Raw genomic sequence first — 16890 nt, 5'->3', positions numbered from 1 at the left:
GGGTTGGGTGAGCCTGGTGATACGTATTAAGGAGGCAAGGATTGCACGGAGCACTGGGTGTTACAGGCCGACAATGAGTCATGGAACATTAGATCAAAAACTAATGATGTACTGTATGGTGACTAACATAACATAATAAAAAAGATCCAATTTATTATTTACTTCTTAATTATTATTCCAGTATTTCTTTATTTTCCTCTCTTTTTAAACCATGGGGCTCTTCTTCCTTCTTTTTTTTCCCCCCTCCTTTCCTCCTTTCCTTTTTCTCTCTCTTCCTTTCTTAATTTCTTTCTTTCTTTTTTTTTGGGGGGGGAAATGTTTATTTACATCAACAGATATAACGTAACGATTGTTTTGAAGAACATAAGCTCCACATACGAAGTTTCAAATTAATTTAGGACAATTTATACCCCTAAATCTATTTACATAGACTTTACTGCAGCTGTTAAGTAGCTATTGTATGAACTATGGTTGTGATAATTTTGAAATTACTCAATATATAACACCAAGAAACTAAGCAAATTCAAAAGTCCATTTTTTAAGTACGATCTTTAGCTCAGCTTTCCTTAAAATGAGTAAAAATTAAGTAGTATTTGCTTTACTTGTAAAACAAAACACAATTTGAAGAAATTATTAAAGATACCAGTGTCCATTTTACTAATGTGGGGAACACTTATGATTAAGCATATCAAAATATTTTCAGACATATAAGGAAAAATATCACAGGGTATAATGTTAAAATAGTTCCCTGCCAGTTCTCAGTTGTTATTTTTTTTAAGTGTAAGTTTGGTTTAGAAACTGAAAGATGGTCTAAGGCCATACCACCCTGAATGCGCCCGATTTCGTCTGATCTCGGAAGCTAAGCAGGGTTGGGCCTGGTTAGTACTTGGATGGGAGAAACTGAAAGATGGGGGGACCTGGGTGGCTCAGTTGTTAAGCATCTGCCTTCAGCTCAGATCATGATCCCAGGGTCCTGGGATTGAGTCCCGCATCGGGCTCTCTGCTCAGCGGGGAACCTACTTCTCCCTCTCCCTCTGTCCCCTGCTCATGCTTGCTCTCTCACTCTCTCTCTATCTCAAATAAATAAATAAGATCTTTAAAAAAAAAATGGAAAAACAATCAGCAGATTTGCTGTAAATTTATAGCTATAGCTACATCTGTTAGATTAAAATGAAAGGAACTGAATTTATAGTTAACATGTATAAGGATAAACATTCATTACTGCATGGGTAGTTGTTTTATTGAACTAATAAAAATGTAACAAGAAATGTTTCTATCTAGTTAAAATCAGTCTCACTCAACCTGACTGAAAGCTTATTTTGCCTTTTCAAGCATATAATTCTAGAAAAAAAAAATTAAAGAGCTAGACAATTTGAAAGGATATGATTATTATAGGTACAAATCAATCTTCAGATTTCATAGACTTTAAATATCCTAAATATTCTACTATACTACTATTTTACTGAGTTAATTCAAACTTTTATTTCTATACTAATAATTGACTTCTAAAATTAAAATTAGTTTTCTTCAATAAGCATATGCTCTCAGGTTCCTAACCAATGGCCTTTCTAGAGAACAGGCAGGTAGGAACAGTGGCCAATTTGCCTTTTAAATACAACTAACCCTTGAACAATACAGAGTTTAGGGGCACAGATTCCCTACACAGTTGAAAATGCACTTACAACTTTTGACTCCCCCAAAACTTAACTACTAAGAGCCGTTCTTTTGGAAATTTTAATAATAGTTAAATAGTCAATAAAGACATATTTTGTAAGTTGTATGTACCATACACTGTATTCTTATAAAATATAGCCATTTATGCATTCTAAAAATCACATGGACTAGTTCTCCAAACCCTCCCATATAGGTATTTTGTCTCTTTCTGAACCTCAAAGAATAAGAAAAATGCCTTAAAGTCATCATTATAACAAAGGATAAGTCCTATGCTCTTACCTTATTTAAAATGAATAAGTAGGCACTAGCACCTAGAGTACAGATACAATGAGGGATAGTACACATCAACATAAAAATTATATTATAATTAAGGGAAAAGTAGACCTAAAGCTCAACAAATATTTACTGATTTATATCTCTACCAGAATCCTTATAACGTGCCATTTTTAAAAAGGTTTAGAAGTGCTATGATTGATAAAAGGAAATCCATGAAAAGCTTTTGTGCCTTTTTTTCAGTATCATAAATGATTATAGTAATAGGAGCTGCAGTCACATAGGGTCACTGGAATGTCAATAAGATGAAACTTAAAACACATACCATAAAATTCCGCTGGTAATGAATGTTCTCTTTGTTAAAATCGATCACGTAGCCATTGAAGGACCAAATAAAGGTGAGATCCAGAGCGGGATCAAAGGAAGCAGCACATTGCATGGTGGCATTTTCTCCAACAGTAATATCAGCATTAATTGGGGCCAGTATAATTCTTGTGGGATCTATACAATTAAAAAAAAAGGAAGAAAGCACAATTCAAGGAAATATTAGATACCATATTATCTAGCACGTTACAAGAATAAAAATCAATATGTATTTTTATTTCTCTGAGCAAAGGGAAAAAAAGCTATTCAGACTCAAATTCCAGGAATGATTTCATGAAGCAAGAGATTTGCCCCACAGGCTTTTGAAATGTAAACTTATCCGTATATGAACTGTCTTAGAAGCTTAGTGGTGAATCATATCCTATAGTATATTAGAAACTAAGCACGATTAAACTAGAAAATAACAATATTGATCAAGGCGTTTCTTACCTGTAATAACAAGGGTGCCGGTGTTATTAGCCCTCCCTCTGTTATTTTCTGCAAAGCACGTGTAGATACCGCCATCATTCCTTGTGATGTTATTTATTTCCAAACTGCCATCTTCCCAAATGAGTATTCTATTCAAGTGAAAGAAATACATTCCTCACAAAATTAATCTAGTGAAACATTTTAGTGTTCTTCAGAGTTCAAACACTATCTTTTGATTGTTAAGTTTTACACAAATTACTTGACCATAAGATTTTTTTTAAGATGAAACATCCTAAAGAAAAAAAAAGAGAGAGAGAAAAAGAAAAAAAAAAAAAAGAGGAAGAAAAAAGAAACATCCTGGCCTTGTTTATAATAATTTTTTTTCCCAGCATTGACAAATTGTTTTAGAAAGCCACCTTCACCTTTTTCTTGGTCTACAGCAGTATTTTTTTTTTTTTAAGAGAGAATCTTTTTTTTTTTTTCAAGATTTTATTTATTTATTTGACAGAGATCACAAGGAGGCAGAGAGGCAGGCAGAGAGAGAGGGGAAAGCAGGCTCCCCACTGAGCAGAAAGCCCAATGTGGGGCTCGATCCCAGGACCCTGAGATCATGACCTGAGTCGAAGGCAGAAGAGGCTTAACCCACCGAGCCACCCAGGCGCCCTACTGCAGTAGTTTTTAACTGGCCTCCTGCTTCACCCTTGCCTGTCTATAGTCTCTTTTCTACATAGCAGCCAAACATGAAGACCTAAGTGACATAAGTTACACCATAAGTGTAACAGCTCTCCAGCTGTGACATCAGCTCTCCAGCTCAACTCCCTCCAGGAACTTTCCATTTCACTCAGAGTGAGAGCCACAGTCCTTTGATTCCCTTGGAGGCTGGAAAATTTCACAGGGTTTTGCACCTTCAGCAAAGAGTTGCTAGATAATTCTGGTTAGTATCGTATGCATCCGTGCACACATGTGCACACACAAGGCACAGTGGCTGTCTTGCCACCCTCCACCCCACCCAGCTTCCATGATTTTCTTCCCTAATATGCATTCCATCAGACATACTTTGGTTTTATGGACTAGCCTATCCTTCCATCTTATTTGTTAACTGTGAAAGCATACTAACTCCAGAGAAGAAAAGAATTTTGGAGATACTCTCACATAAAGGGCACAGATAAAGATCACTTCAGAACTGATAATAGACCATTGAATATCAAATGAACAACTACAAAGACATTCTGTTGTAGAAAGTGTATCATTTAGCTCAAAGTAAAATCATACGATTGAGAACCCAATTACAATTCAAGGTTTATGTTTCCTCTCTACTGATTGGAAAAATCGCAAAACCATTTTACAAGGCAATCAAGTGCTTATAGTAACTTTGTGATGCGGAACCATTTTTTTTGTACTTACATTAATCAGAATGAGACTGTAGTCAGGCTTAAAAAGACAGTTATTCAGGTTACTCCTTGGATATTAGTTTTAAACAGAAATATTTTATTTCTCTAAAAATAATTTATTTGTTGAACTTTTCTTTATGTATGCTATTTTACAACATTTAACTTTATTTTTACATGAAATACCATATCTATTATAAAGTGGTGCTTATACGGGTGCCTGGGTGGCTCAGTGGGTTAAGCCTCTGCCTTCAGCTCAGATCGTGATCTCGGGGTCCTGAGATTGAGCCCCATATCCGGCTCTCTGCACAGCAGGGAGCCTGCTTCCCCCTCTCTCTCTGCCTGCCTCTCTGCCTCCTTGTGATCTCTCTCTGTCAAGTAAATAAATAAAAATCTTTAAAAAAATAAATAAAGTGGTTCTTAGAATCTGAATATTAGTGGATTAAAGTAGGGAACAAAAACTGGATTTATAGACTCTTTTGTCAAGAAGTAATGCAATTTGATTCAAAGACTAAAAATATTCTGACAGGATTAAAATAGTAAGATTTTAGGTGCTAAACCTTTCTTTTCCTTTTTTGAACACATGTTGATATTTAGGAAAAACAAGTCCATGAAACATGGTTCTGAGAAAACCCTTGGCTGGAGAGGCTCCTAGCATTCATTGGTCCTCATCAGAGTCAGGGAAGGATTTTATTTTTATTTTTTCATTTAGGGGAGAGAGTTAATGGTGGTGCTAAGGGGGAATGCTGTGCCACAATTTTCTTGCAGGAGTAAGTACCTAGAAATGGGAATACCTTTTGATCATATCTTTGCATTGCTTATTGTCTGATTATTAATGTCTCATCAGAAAATCAAACAAATTAATTCTTCCTTTAACACTGATTCTTCTAGCAACATGTTGCTGATGTCTTAAAAACTTAGTCAAGCATATTCCCTGTAAAAGTTAATCTGTTCAGGGAAATAACTGCTGTTCCTGTGTACTCCCTCTCCCAACCTGTCTTTGTCCAATACACAGCCATACTTGGGATCCACCTAATAAGAGAACCATGTTGGGTTGGGTTCATTCCACAAGTTCAAGGTTCAGTTTGGAGATTATCAATATACTGTCAGAAGGCTACTTTAACCTTTCTAACTTTTAAATACATCCAAATAAAGATGATAATACCTATCTTACCTACTTTTTTGGATTGTTGTGAAGAATATCTCTTACATGCTTGAGCTAGAATATACCTTTAATAGGCAAAATCTACATTTTCCTCCTTTATTTACACCTTTAGACCGATTCCATTACTCAAAGATGAGGTTAAAGCCCCCTAGCAAAAAACATTATTAATGATCTGGATTATTATGTCTCATCCCTTAAAACTCTTCTCCATTCTCCATTCTCCTCTAAGGACAAACCATACTGATTTTAGGTCTTATATTCTTCACCATCCTATATTCTCTGCACCAGGCCCTTTGTACATGCTTCTATCACTGCCTGGAATATTTCCTTCTCCCTCACATTCACATCCCATTTCCTATCCTGACTTTCTTTTCTCCATACTTTAGCATTTTAGTACTATTACCATATCTTCTAAGAAATTTAAAGAAACCATTTGGTGTGGCTTTTAAATAAATACTATACATGTCACATGTTTTATGTTTTATCTTAAAACTACCAATGGTCTACTTGTTAGGAAGTAGTTTAATATTTTATCTCGTGAGGGACGTCAGTTTTATGTTTTATCTTAAAGCGGTTAATGGTGTACTTATTAGAAAGATGAGAAATTCCTGTTAATTTAAAAAGATGGGAAGGAATGATTTATTCTTAAAGTCACCTGTATTAAGTTTTTTCCTATTGAAATACTTAATAGGCTAACTGCATAAAATTAAAACAAATATAAATGGATACAGAAGGCTGGTGGGGTTAATGTAGAGCATAAAATCAACCATAATACCTGGCTTGCTAAATGTAACACAGAGGCTGTGGGGGCGAAGGAAGGTTTCGGAGGAGGGCACGGGTCTTTGGAATGCCAGGCCTGTGTGATCACTCTGCCCTTGGAATGCCTCAGGGAGTTGCCTTTCCTTAGGTTTTCTTAGCCCAAACAGCAGCCCTGTGATCTAAGATGCCCCGTGATCTAAGAGATGTATGAATTGTTTCTTAGGCTACATTTAGCAGAACATGCAGATTAACATATCTTATCTTTCCTGTAAGCAGATCCTCCTAGTTTCAGTAAAACCCCTTGTTGCACATCAAGTGCTTGAGAAATAGTGATAAGGATTTGTGATTATCCAGATAGATCAGTAAAAGCAGAAGCAAAGAAGAGCGAGGGACCTTTCTGAGCTTTGACCCCTGTGCCTTCTCCTCTCATTCACAGCAACTTTCAGACTCATCTTTCATCCATCTGTACAGGGATTGCTGGCCATTGCCAGCAGAATGCCTTGCTGCGAGGGGAGAAGTCAGAGATCATATTTTTTTTCTTAAGATTTTATTATTTATTTAGTTAGTTAGTTGACAGACAGAGATCACAAGTAGGCAGAGAAACAGGCAGAGAGAGAGGGGGAAGCAGGCTCCCTGCTGAGCAGAAAGCCTGATGCAGGACTGGATCCCAGGACCATGAGATCATGACCTGAGCAGAAGGCAGAGGCTTTAACCCACTGAGCCACCCAGGCACCCCCAGAGATCATATTTTATTTGCCATTGTTCATTTTTTTCCTGAGGACTTTGGCAATTTACCAAAAATTTCTGAGTCTCAATTTTCTAAATTCCTTATAAATTACAGAAGCTTAGAAATTGAACCCTGATGATAACAGATAATAAGAGTAAAGGGTAAGCACCTCTGTTTATCTTAGAATTATGATATTTTCTGTGGAGAAAAGTTAGGACAACCAACATTTTCATCAGTCCTCTTAAAACGAATTTTGCTGAACAGTAAATTGCAATCAGATTCCTAGTTTTTGAACTGACCTGCTGCTATTGACAAGCCACTCTGTCCCTTTACTCCATGAAAATTTGGGTTTAGGTGCCGCTTTAGGTTTGCATTCAATTATGACCCTTCCTCCTTTAGCAGCCAAGATCTTCTTCTTCATAGGATTCATTTCAAAAGTTGGAGCCAAAGCTAAAAGGAAATAAATTATTATTCCTCTCTTTTACTAAAAAGGAAAAAAAAATTCTTCTATAGCACCTTTTATTCTTTTGATTAATAATCAACAGAAAAGATTAATCTCACCAAATAGTATCAGATATACTGATAGACATTCCCTACCTAGTATCAATATATTTTCCTTTTATTTAATAACATTATTGATGTATATTTTACTTATAAAATTCACATTTTTAATGTACGAATCTTAGTAATAACGGATTCTAAATTTTAGTTAAAATCAATGCTATATATATATTTACCTTGAGGGTAACATCTAATTTAATTGTTTTGACTCAATTGCACAAGGGAAGTTAAGGGAAATACTGAAGGAATTTGAGCACCATTATTAATACTGACAGATATTCATAATCAATACTTTCAACCACGCTTTCAGTGAACTGTCCCCAGTATACAAATGTGAGAACTGATATCTGTTATGATTATATAATTTGCCAAAGGTACCATGGCAGTATCAGGTAGGATTCACAATTGAATCAATTTTCTTCTGATTTGTAAGCATGCTCTCTTCATTAAACAAAGATTCCTCCTTCACCATGCAATATTTATTGAGCACCAACTGTGTGCAGACACTGAAATACCAAAATAAAAAGATTTCTGCCTTCAGACCTACCTGCAAACAGCTAGGGCAGTGATGGATGCAAATCACTGAGGGAAACAGGCTACCGCTAGAGCTTCCCCTTACATCAAAGCACAGAGCAATAGGTATGAGAATAAGATACAGAGTCTCATAAAAGATTACTTCATTGATGACACACTCTATCTTTCTTAAGGTCTCCTACACCTGCCTCATTTCATAACCTCCTTCTATTTTAGCAGGCTTCAGGGGGAATCCCATCCATTTATGTTTGCACGTCCAATCGTCAGTGTGTAACTGTGTCCTTTGGGGAGGCTTTTCTAGGCTCAAGTGCGTCTTCATCCAGATGTTGACTCTTAATCCTCTAGCCTGTGATTCTCAAATTCTGTTTGTGCATAAAAATAATCGGATGATCTGGATAAAATGTTGATTAAGTAGGCGTGGGATGAACCTGAGATTCAGCACTTCTAACAAGCTCCCAGGTGTTGCTTTTGCTGCTGCTGCTGCTCTGTGGGACACACTTTTTAATGGCAAGGATTTAATTTATCCCATTGTTCCTTTATTCCGAGTTTTGCTGACAACAAATAAATACATAACCAACCAACTTGTGTTGTACACCTAACACAGTGTGTGGTATTTTGTATAGTCTTAATAGATACTTTGGGTGACATACTCCCCATCAAATATGAGAGAAAATCTAATGGGATTTTTTTTTAAATCTAAATTCATCTAGAAATGAGAATTTTTCTTGAGCCAGTTAAGTTTTAATGAAATACCTGATCTGGTACAGTTGTTTAAATGACTTCATACTTAACTAATATTTGAATTTATAGTGACAGAATCTAGACCATGTTCTTACATATTTTAGAAGCAGTAAAAAATAAGGGAATATTTTCCTCCCAACTAAGAAGAGGACATGAATTTTTTTATTTCTTTCATCCTTTACTGTGCCTATTCAAATAATAGTATCTGGTGTAGAAAGTTCCCCAAAAATACTTGGTGGATGAATAAATGAATTATCTAGATAACTTATGAATGAATAACTTATGATGAATAAATGAATTATCTAGATAAATTATCTAGATATCTAAAGAAAAGAGAGAGCGATCAACACTCTTTCTAATGGTAGTAAACAAAAATAGATGGAAACAAATATAAAGATGCCCAGAAACATTGCTCTCAGGCTGAAAATACTGTTTGTTTAATTACTACAGTAATAGTCATTAACTGACTACAAGATTTTATGCTTGAATATGGAGAGATCTTTCAGCCTAAGCAATTTAATTTTTATGTAATTTTTTAATGTATGATGATAAATTTTTATAAAAAACAGAATGTTAATATTGGGGGAAGCATTTAAAGTCACCTAATATCTTGTATGAGTCAAAATGATTTTGTTGCACCTCATACCAAAGTAATATGGCATGAAGCCTAAACCTGAATGTTTGCTTGATACCCAAATAAACTAGGTTAAATATATTAGCAAGGAATATTTACTTTGCGGGGAAGAAATGGAATATGATCCTCAACATTATAATAAGAGGCAGGGAAAATCAAAATTAAGAAGGCCTCAGCTCTCTTTTTATTTTTATTTATTTACTTACAGAGAGAGAGAGAGAGAGAGAGACAGAACTAGCAGGGAGGGGCAGAGGGAGTAGGAAAGAGAATCTCAAGCAGACTCCATATTCAGTGCAGAGCCTGACATGGGGTATGATGTCAGGGCCCTGAGATCATGATCTGGGCAGAAATGAAGAGTCTGACGCCTAACCCAATGATCCACCCAGGTTGCCCCAGCCTTAACTTTTTTCAAAGGTGATTTTTTTTTTAATTTTTTATTTATTTTTAATTTATTTGACAGACAGAGATCACAAGTAGGCAGTGAGGGAGGCAGAGAGAGAGAGAGAAAGCAGGCTCCCTGCTGAGCAGAGATCCCAATGTGGGGCTCGATCCCAGGACCCTGAGATCACGACCTGAGCCGAAGGCAGAGGCCTTAACCCACTGAGCCACCCAGGCGCCCCCTCAAAGGTGATTTTTAAAATATTTTCTTGCAATTATCTCATTCCTTTCATATTCTTTTAGCGGCACTCAGTTTGTAGTGGTAACAATGTTCTAAAGAATTCCCCTTTGGTGTAGCAATAATAAAACAGGCCATACTAAGTCACTGCTTTATCTTTTTTGGTAACATTTTTGGTTGTAAAAGAGAAAGCCTGGGTACCTAGATTCATAGGACTAAAGCTGATGACAGCTACTTTAAATAAAATGAAAGCAACATAATACAGTAAGACCTTAATTAAAGCAGGTGTAATGAAAGTAAGGAGGATGTGAGATTTGTGGAGTAACACTGAGAAATTAGATGTGATAGGAAGAAAGGATGCAGTGTATTCTGTCATTCTATAGAACAGAATTTTTCAGGAGGCCATGTGAATGCGGACGAAAAAGAATGCATTTAGCTTCAGGCTCACTAAACATGGGTTATCTGTGAGGTTACCCAATGAAGATTTCTATTAGGAAGCTTTATGTTGAGCTTAAAGCTGAGGATAAAAACCTGGGCCAGTGATATAAATTAAGGAATCCTTGATAGTTAATGGGAGAAGAAGAAATTATCCAGGATTTTTAAAAATTTGAAAATAATAATAATTTAGGAATAATAATAATATAGAATATGTGAAAAGGGGAGGAAGAGGATAGAATGGAACCAGAGCAGGAACTCTGCAAGAGAGCAAGATTTCTAACTGAGCAGAGGAAGGGATAAAGAGGAGAAAATGACAGTGATTGAGAATAAATCATCTGGGAAGTGTGAAAGCATGGAATCACCAAAGACAAAGGTGCAGAGAATTCAAGAATAAAACATGAAGAAGAAGCAGCATGAGAAATACGAACGCATGTATGCCCATGGAGAAAAGATTCCTGTTCATATCAAGTGAGCGCAAGGGAGAAGAGATGAAGATGGGGCAGAGATAAAGGGGTTACAGGCATCCCTCAAGATATTGTAGGTTAGGTTCCAGACCACCCCCGTAAACGAATATCACAATAAATGAGTAAAATGAGGTTTTTGTTTTTTGTGTTTTTTTGTTGTTTACCAGTACCTGTAAAAGTTATGTTTACACTACTATATAGCCTATTAAGTGTGCAGTGGCTTTATGTCTAAAAAAACCCAACTTACCTACCTTAATTTAAAAATGCTTTACTGCTTAAAAATGTTAACCATCATACGAGATTTCAGCGAGTCATCACTTTTTTGCTGGTAGACGATCTTGCCTCCATGCTGGTGGCTGCTGACTGATCGGGGTGGTGGTAGCTGAAGGTTGGGGTGTCTGTGGCCATTTCTTAAACTAAGATGACTTTGAAGTTTTCCCCATTGATGGATGATTCCTTTCATTAAAGATTTCTCTGCAGCATTTTACCCACAATTGAACTTCTTTCAAAATTGGAGTCGATCCTCCCAAACCCTACTGCTATTTTATAACCGAACTTGATGTGATATTTTAATTCCTTTGTTGTCATTTCAATATCTTGTCATTTCAAAATCTTCACCAAGAATTATGCTACATTTAATCCTCCCATGCTCTGAATGTTTTGTTGCCATCCAGCAAAGCCTGGACAACAGCACATCTGTTGACAACATAGTTCACTGAGTATTTTAAGCCCTCTGTTGAGAAAAACTGCTCAGGAAAAAAAACGCTTTCTTTCAAAATATTCCTGCTCCTTGACACGGCTCCTGGTCACCCAAGAACTCTGACGGAGCCGTGCATGAGATTAATGTTCTTTTCATGGCTGCTAACACAACATTCATTCTGAAACCCATGGATCAAGGAGCAATTTCGACTTTCAAGTTTTATTATTTAAGAACTACATTTCATAAGGCTCTAGGTGTCACAGATGTTGAATTTTGTAATGCATCCAAGCAAAGTAAATTGAAAAACTTCTGAAAATGATTCACTCTTCTAAATACCACTAAGAACATTCATGATTCATGGGAAGATGTGAAAATATGAACATAGGCAGGAATTTCAAAGTGGATTCCAACCCTCATAGATGACTTTGAGGGGTTCAAGTCTTCTGTGGAGGAAGTAACGATAGATTTGGTGGAAATAGCAAGAAAACTAGAATTAGAAGTGGAGCGTGAGGATGTGACTGACTTTCATAAAATTAAAATTAAGAAGGCCTCAGTTATCTTTTGATTTTTATTTATTTTCTTTTAGAGAGAGAGAGAAAGAGAGAGAGAGAGAGAGCCAGCACTAGCAGAAAGATACAGAGTGAGTAGGAAGAATAATTGTCTAAGATTTTATTTATTTAGTTGACAGAGAGCTCACAAGTAGGCAGAGAGGCAGGCAGAGAGAGAGGGGAAGCAGGCTCCCCACTGAGCAAAGAGCCCGATGTGGGGTTTGATCCCTGGACCCTGAGATCATGACCTGAGTGGAAGGCAGAGGCTTAACCCACTGAGTCACCCAGGTGCCCCAGGAAAGAGAATCTTAAGCAGAGTCCACATTCAGAGGGCTTAAAATACTCAGTAAACTGTTGTCAACAGGTGTGCTGTCCTCCAGGCTTTGCTGGATGGCAACAAAACATTCAGAGCACAGGCAGATTAAATGTAGCATAATTCTTAATGGCCCTAGGATTTTCAGAATGGCGAATGAGCACTGGCTTCAACTTAAAGTCACCAGCTGCATTAGCCCCCAACAAGAGCATTAGCCTTTTCTTCTACAGCTTTCTTACCCCTCTCAGCCTTCGCGGAGTTAGAGTTAGAGCCTTGCTTTGGATTAAGCTCTGGTTTAAGGGAATGCTGTGGCTGGACTGATCTCCTCAGACCACTAAACTTTCTCCATATCAGCAGTAAGACTGTTCTGCTTTCTTATCATTCATGTGTTCCCTGGAATAACACTTTAATCCCAAGAACTGTACTTTTGCATTCACAACTTGGCTAACTGGTTACTACCAGGGGCCTAGATTTCAGCCTCTCTAAGCTTTTGATATTCCTTCCTCACTAGCTTAATCATTTCTAGCTTTTGCGTGAGAGTGAGAGATGTCTCTTTCACTTGAACACTTAGAGGGCATTGGACTAAAGTCAATACTGTTGTGCCTCAGAGAACAGGGAGGACCAAGGTGAGGTAGAGAGATGGGGGAAAGGCCGGTTGGTGGGGCAATCAGAACACACACATTTATTGATTAAGTTCACAATCTTATACAAGTGTGGTTCATGGTGACTGAAAACAATTATAGTAATATCAAAGACCAAGGATCATATCAACATACCAAATATGGTAATGAAAACATTTGAAATCTTGTGACACAGAGACACAAGTAAGCAAATGCTGTTGGATATACAGCCTCAATAGACTAGCTTGATGCAGGGTTGGAACAAACTTTTAATTTGTAAAAATGCGGTTCTTTAAAGTGCTGTCATAGGAGGTACGCCTATTTTTGGAAAGGAAATGCTTATTCCTCTGGATGGAGAATATGAAAGGACAAGTGTAGTAAAGATTCAGATACTTGGGAATGAGGGGTGGGAAATTGAAGTATTTTATTTCAAAGGGTTTCAATTTTCATGGAGGAGTAAGAAAGCAATACCAAAGTGGGAGTCGGGTTGGAGTAGAAAGCTTGAGGAAAACTAAATTAAAATTAAAGATTTTAAATAGCAATTTCAGGCCATGAGATCCAAAGAATACGAAAACTGGCAAGTGTTCAAGATCCATCTGAGCCTGGGTCATACGCATTGTGGAAGCATCAATCATGGCAACGTGATTTTCAAGCAGTATTTAAGAGCTCCGACATAGGAGAAACAAGACTTGTAAAAACTGGCATGTGTAAAGTTTGCTTAAAATTTTTTTGAGACTATCGCACTCCATGTTGCCTCTAATTTGTTTGCTGTTCTCTAATGAAAGAAAAAAAAATATATAAAACAGTAATATCATCCCGTCCCAAACCCCATTTCGAAAGTTTTTAACTTTAGTAATTCAAGAAATAATCAAATATGATCTTCAGAAACCCTACGATCATGGTTGAAGGTGTTGCTTTCCTTGTGGAAGTTAACAGAAACTAGGAAGGATACTGACCCAAGATCTTCAGCTCCGCGTTTGCATAAATGGCTCCATGTGTGTTTTCAGCTATGCACTGGTACATGCCAGCATTTTCAAAAGTCACATCATACAGTCTCAATTCCCCTTTATGATACTGAAAAGAACACAAAGTAAAATACATTTCCTTGATACACTTTAATATAAACACTTTATTTAGGTTTGTCCTCATTTGACTTTTCATTTAGATACATTATTTGGCCCCCACTGTTAACTAAGTTGAAGACAGTAGGCTTTTCACGGCATGGGAAAGTAAAACCCACTTACCATGCCCAGTGGCTCTTGTTCTAGTCATCCTACTGAGTTGAGAGTCCACTGTTTCCCTCCTGGCCCAGCTGGGAGATTACAGAGGGAAGGTAGAGAAAGGGCCCACTGCTGCTACTTGTCCCCAGGGCTAAAGGTAGAACCTTCCCTCTTACCTCTGTTTCTGTGGGGTCAGGGAAACAGTGGCCAAAAAAAAGAGGACAATATCAGGTAGTAGAGATGGATGAGTAGGAAGAAGGGTAAAATGTGGAACAAAGGGGAAAATAAGGAGAGAGAAAGAGAGAGAGAAGGTAGACATAAGATCGCAGAAAGTTGATTAAGCTGAAGATAGTTTAACGTGCACTTTTTTGTTTGCCTTCTTCAGAGACTTTTTTTTTTTTTTTTAAATTTCAGGGACCAGGTACCCTTACTCTGTTGAATTTATCCCAGGACCCCTGGAAATGTTGCCTGAACACGGATTTAAGAACTGCACAACAGCCGAACATACATACCGCATATCCATTTTTCAGCCATCGGATCGTAGGGATGGGCTTCCCTGTGGCCACACAAGGCCAGTAGAGATCACTGCCTATATCCACCTCTGTGTCATTGATATGTTCTACCCACTCAGGAAATGCTGAAAAGTAAAGGATATTGTAAATGTCAAATGAAAACCTCAACACTCAAAATAATCTCAAGAATACAAATATTACATTTAGCCGACCTTCTGGAGAATACATCAGATATCACATACGCCATAAAATCAGTATTAGAGCCGAGGTCTGCAGGTAAACTTTATCCTACACTGTTATAACATGAAGTAACTATAACTCAATTCAAAACTTTTTTCTTTGTAAACCATGTTTGTTAGTTAATTCATGAATAACAAAAAAATAATTGATCTTTTTCTTATAACTTAAATTTTCAAAATGACAATTAAGGTTTTGAAGAATTATGTCTTCATTGACTATGACACTATGTCTTCCCCTTTGAATAAAGAATCACATTTTTTTTTCCATTCCCTCAGGTATCCTCCTTTTGATAGAACTTTCATCTAGCAGCCACTGTCACATCTTACTGTAGGATTAGAAAAATGACTTGATCACTTAAGTATTCTTTCAGTATTAGAAACTACATACAGTAGTGTAATTGCTGAAATCTATTGCTTGAGTGAAATCGATAACCTGATTTTCTGGTACCTAAAGAAAAATGCTAGGTATTTCCCAAAAGAAAATATATTTCTGGAGAGCAAGCAAATGAACAATGTGATAATCTTTCTGAGCATTTAAGTTATTTAAGTTAAAATCTTTAAATAAATGCAGGCAAACAAATTAACATAAAATAAAGAAGGAGGTAGGAGGAGAGAATCCTGAGTAGAGGGAGTATTTTATTTTCTTTGAAAAAGAAAACTTTGATATATACGTTTTATGATAAAATAACATATATAACATAGAAAGTAGTGCATATAAATAAAAAGAACATAAAACATTTCTATGATCTCACTGAACCCCATCAACATATGTATATACATACTCATAGTACTATAATCTGATATAGTATATTCTCAGTTATCATTACATTTTTGTAACATGTAGATAGTTATAAAAATTAAATATTGATATGAATACTATGTTAATTGATAGAGGTTTTATTATGTACACAATCTTGGCAATAAAACAGGAATATGAGCACCTTCCCAGCCTTGGCCTCAGGTGACACAAAATATCACATTGAAAAATACAATGAGAAGTCTAAATAATTGAATCCATTTGATACATTCTATCTATGATTTAATGATGCAAACTTCTGGGAGTTTGATTAGACCAAAAGAGAAAAAGTAAGCGCCCTTGATTAGTAAAGGAGAAATAATAGCTCCCTTAATAATATTCCCTTATAAATATCTGCTCTGTCACCTTGTTTCTTCTAAGGAATTAGATATTAGATATTGTTTCTTCTAAGGAATTAGATATTAGATATAGTTTGGAATTCTGTTAAGAACCTGGAATGCAGTTTTCTTAAGATGTATGAATAAAAACAGATTTGTAAGCTCTAGAAACCTGGTAGAGTGACAGCTTTATCTAACAAATGTAAGAGTCTAACCAAAATTTTCCTCACGTAAGGAGGCCATTCATGCATATTCTATATGTACCAAGTGAATTCTATTGGTGTACCTAATGCACTAGTCTGGAGTTCAGAGGAGATGCCTGAGTCAGAATTTTTAGGGTATAGAGCCTAGTTAAAGCCTGGATGATGAATGAAATCCTAAAAGTTGTGAATTAAATCAAGAAGACTTTCAGAGACAAACCCTGATTGTTCCCATGTTTGGAGGGCATGGAATGAGGAGGAAAATGCAAGCAGTATACAAGGACATTAGCAAAGCGTAGGTTCCAGATACCAAGCACAGAAGGTGAATGGTGGAGGAGTACATGGTCCACGGTGGTGACTGCCGCTGTTGGATCAAGTAAGATACAGCTGAGAAGTGCCATCCACTTCAGGATCATGATGTTATTGGGGGTCATGGGAAGAAAGATTCCAGCAGAGAAGTAGGGATGAAAATTAAATAAGAGTGCTTTTAAAAAAGAAGAAAAATGGAAAACAACACTTCTAGAAAGTATAGGTTAAATCTGTCAATATTTCTATTACCTTTTGGGGAGATAAAAAGAAGGGAAATGGAGCAGCAGGCAGAGTTAAGAAGGAAGAACAAGGGCCACTGTACACTGATG

At 36.6% G+C, this 16890-nt stretch overlaps 1 protein-coding gene across 2 annotated transcripts in view; it reads right to left on the bottom strand.

Annotated features, from left to right (window-relative positions):
- CNTN1 (contactin 1) overlaps positions 1-16890 on the bottom strand; it is a 357030-nt gene that overhangs the window by 121926 nt on the left and 218214 nt on the right. For both annotated transcript variants that reach the window (XM_044227281.1, XM_044227280.1), the window contains exons 12-16: positions 14680-14804; positions 13904-14021; positions 7078-7228; positions 2761-2888; positions 2273-2448 (exon numbers count right to left, since the gene is read on the bottom strand). In XM_044227281.1, coding sequence (XP_044083216.1) covers positions 2273-2448; positions 2761-2888; positions 7078-7228; positions 13904-14021; positions 14680-14804 — 698 coding nt within the window. The remainder of the gene's footprint in view (positions 1-2272; positions 2449-2760; positions 2889-7077; positions 7229-13903; positions 14022-14679; positions 14805-16890) is intronic.

Source organism: Neovison vison, chromosome 12 (genome assembly GCF_020171115.1).
Source record: "Neovison vison isolate M4711 chromosome 12, ASM_NN_V1, whole genome shotgun sequence".
In the NCBI taxonomy this organism is placed as follows: domain Eukaryota; kingdom Metazoa; phylum Chordata; class Mammalia; order Carnivora; family Mustelidae; genus Neogale; species Neogale vison.
The sequence above is the reverse complement of the archived record's forward strand: the minus strand, read 5'-3'. Positions and strand labels throughout refer to the sequence as shown.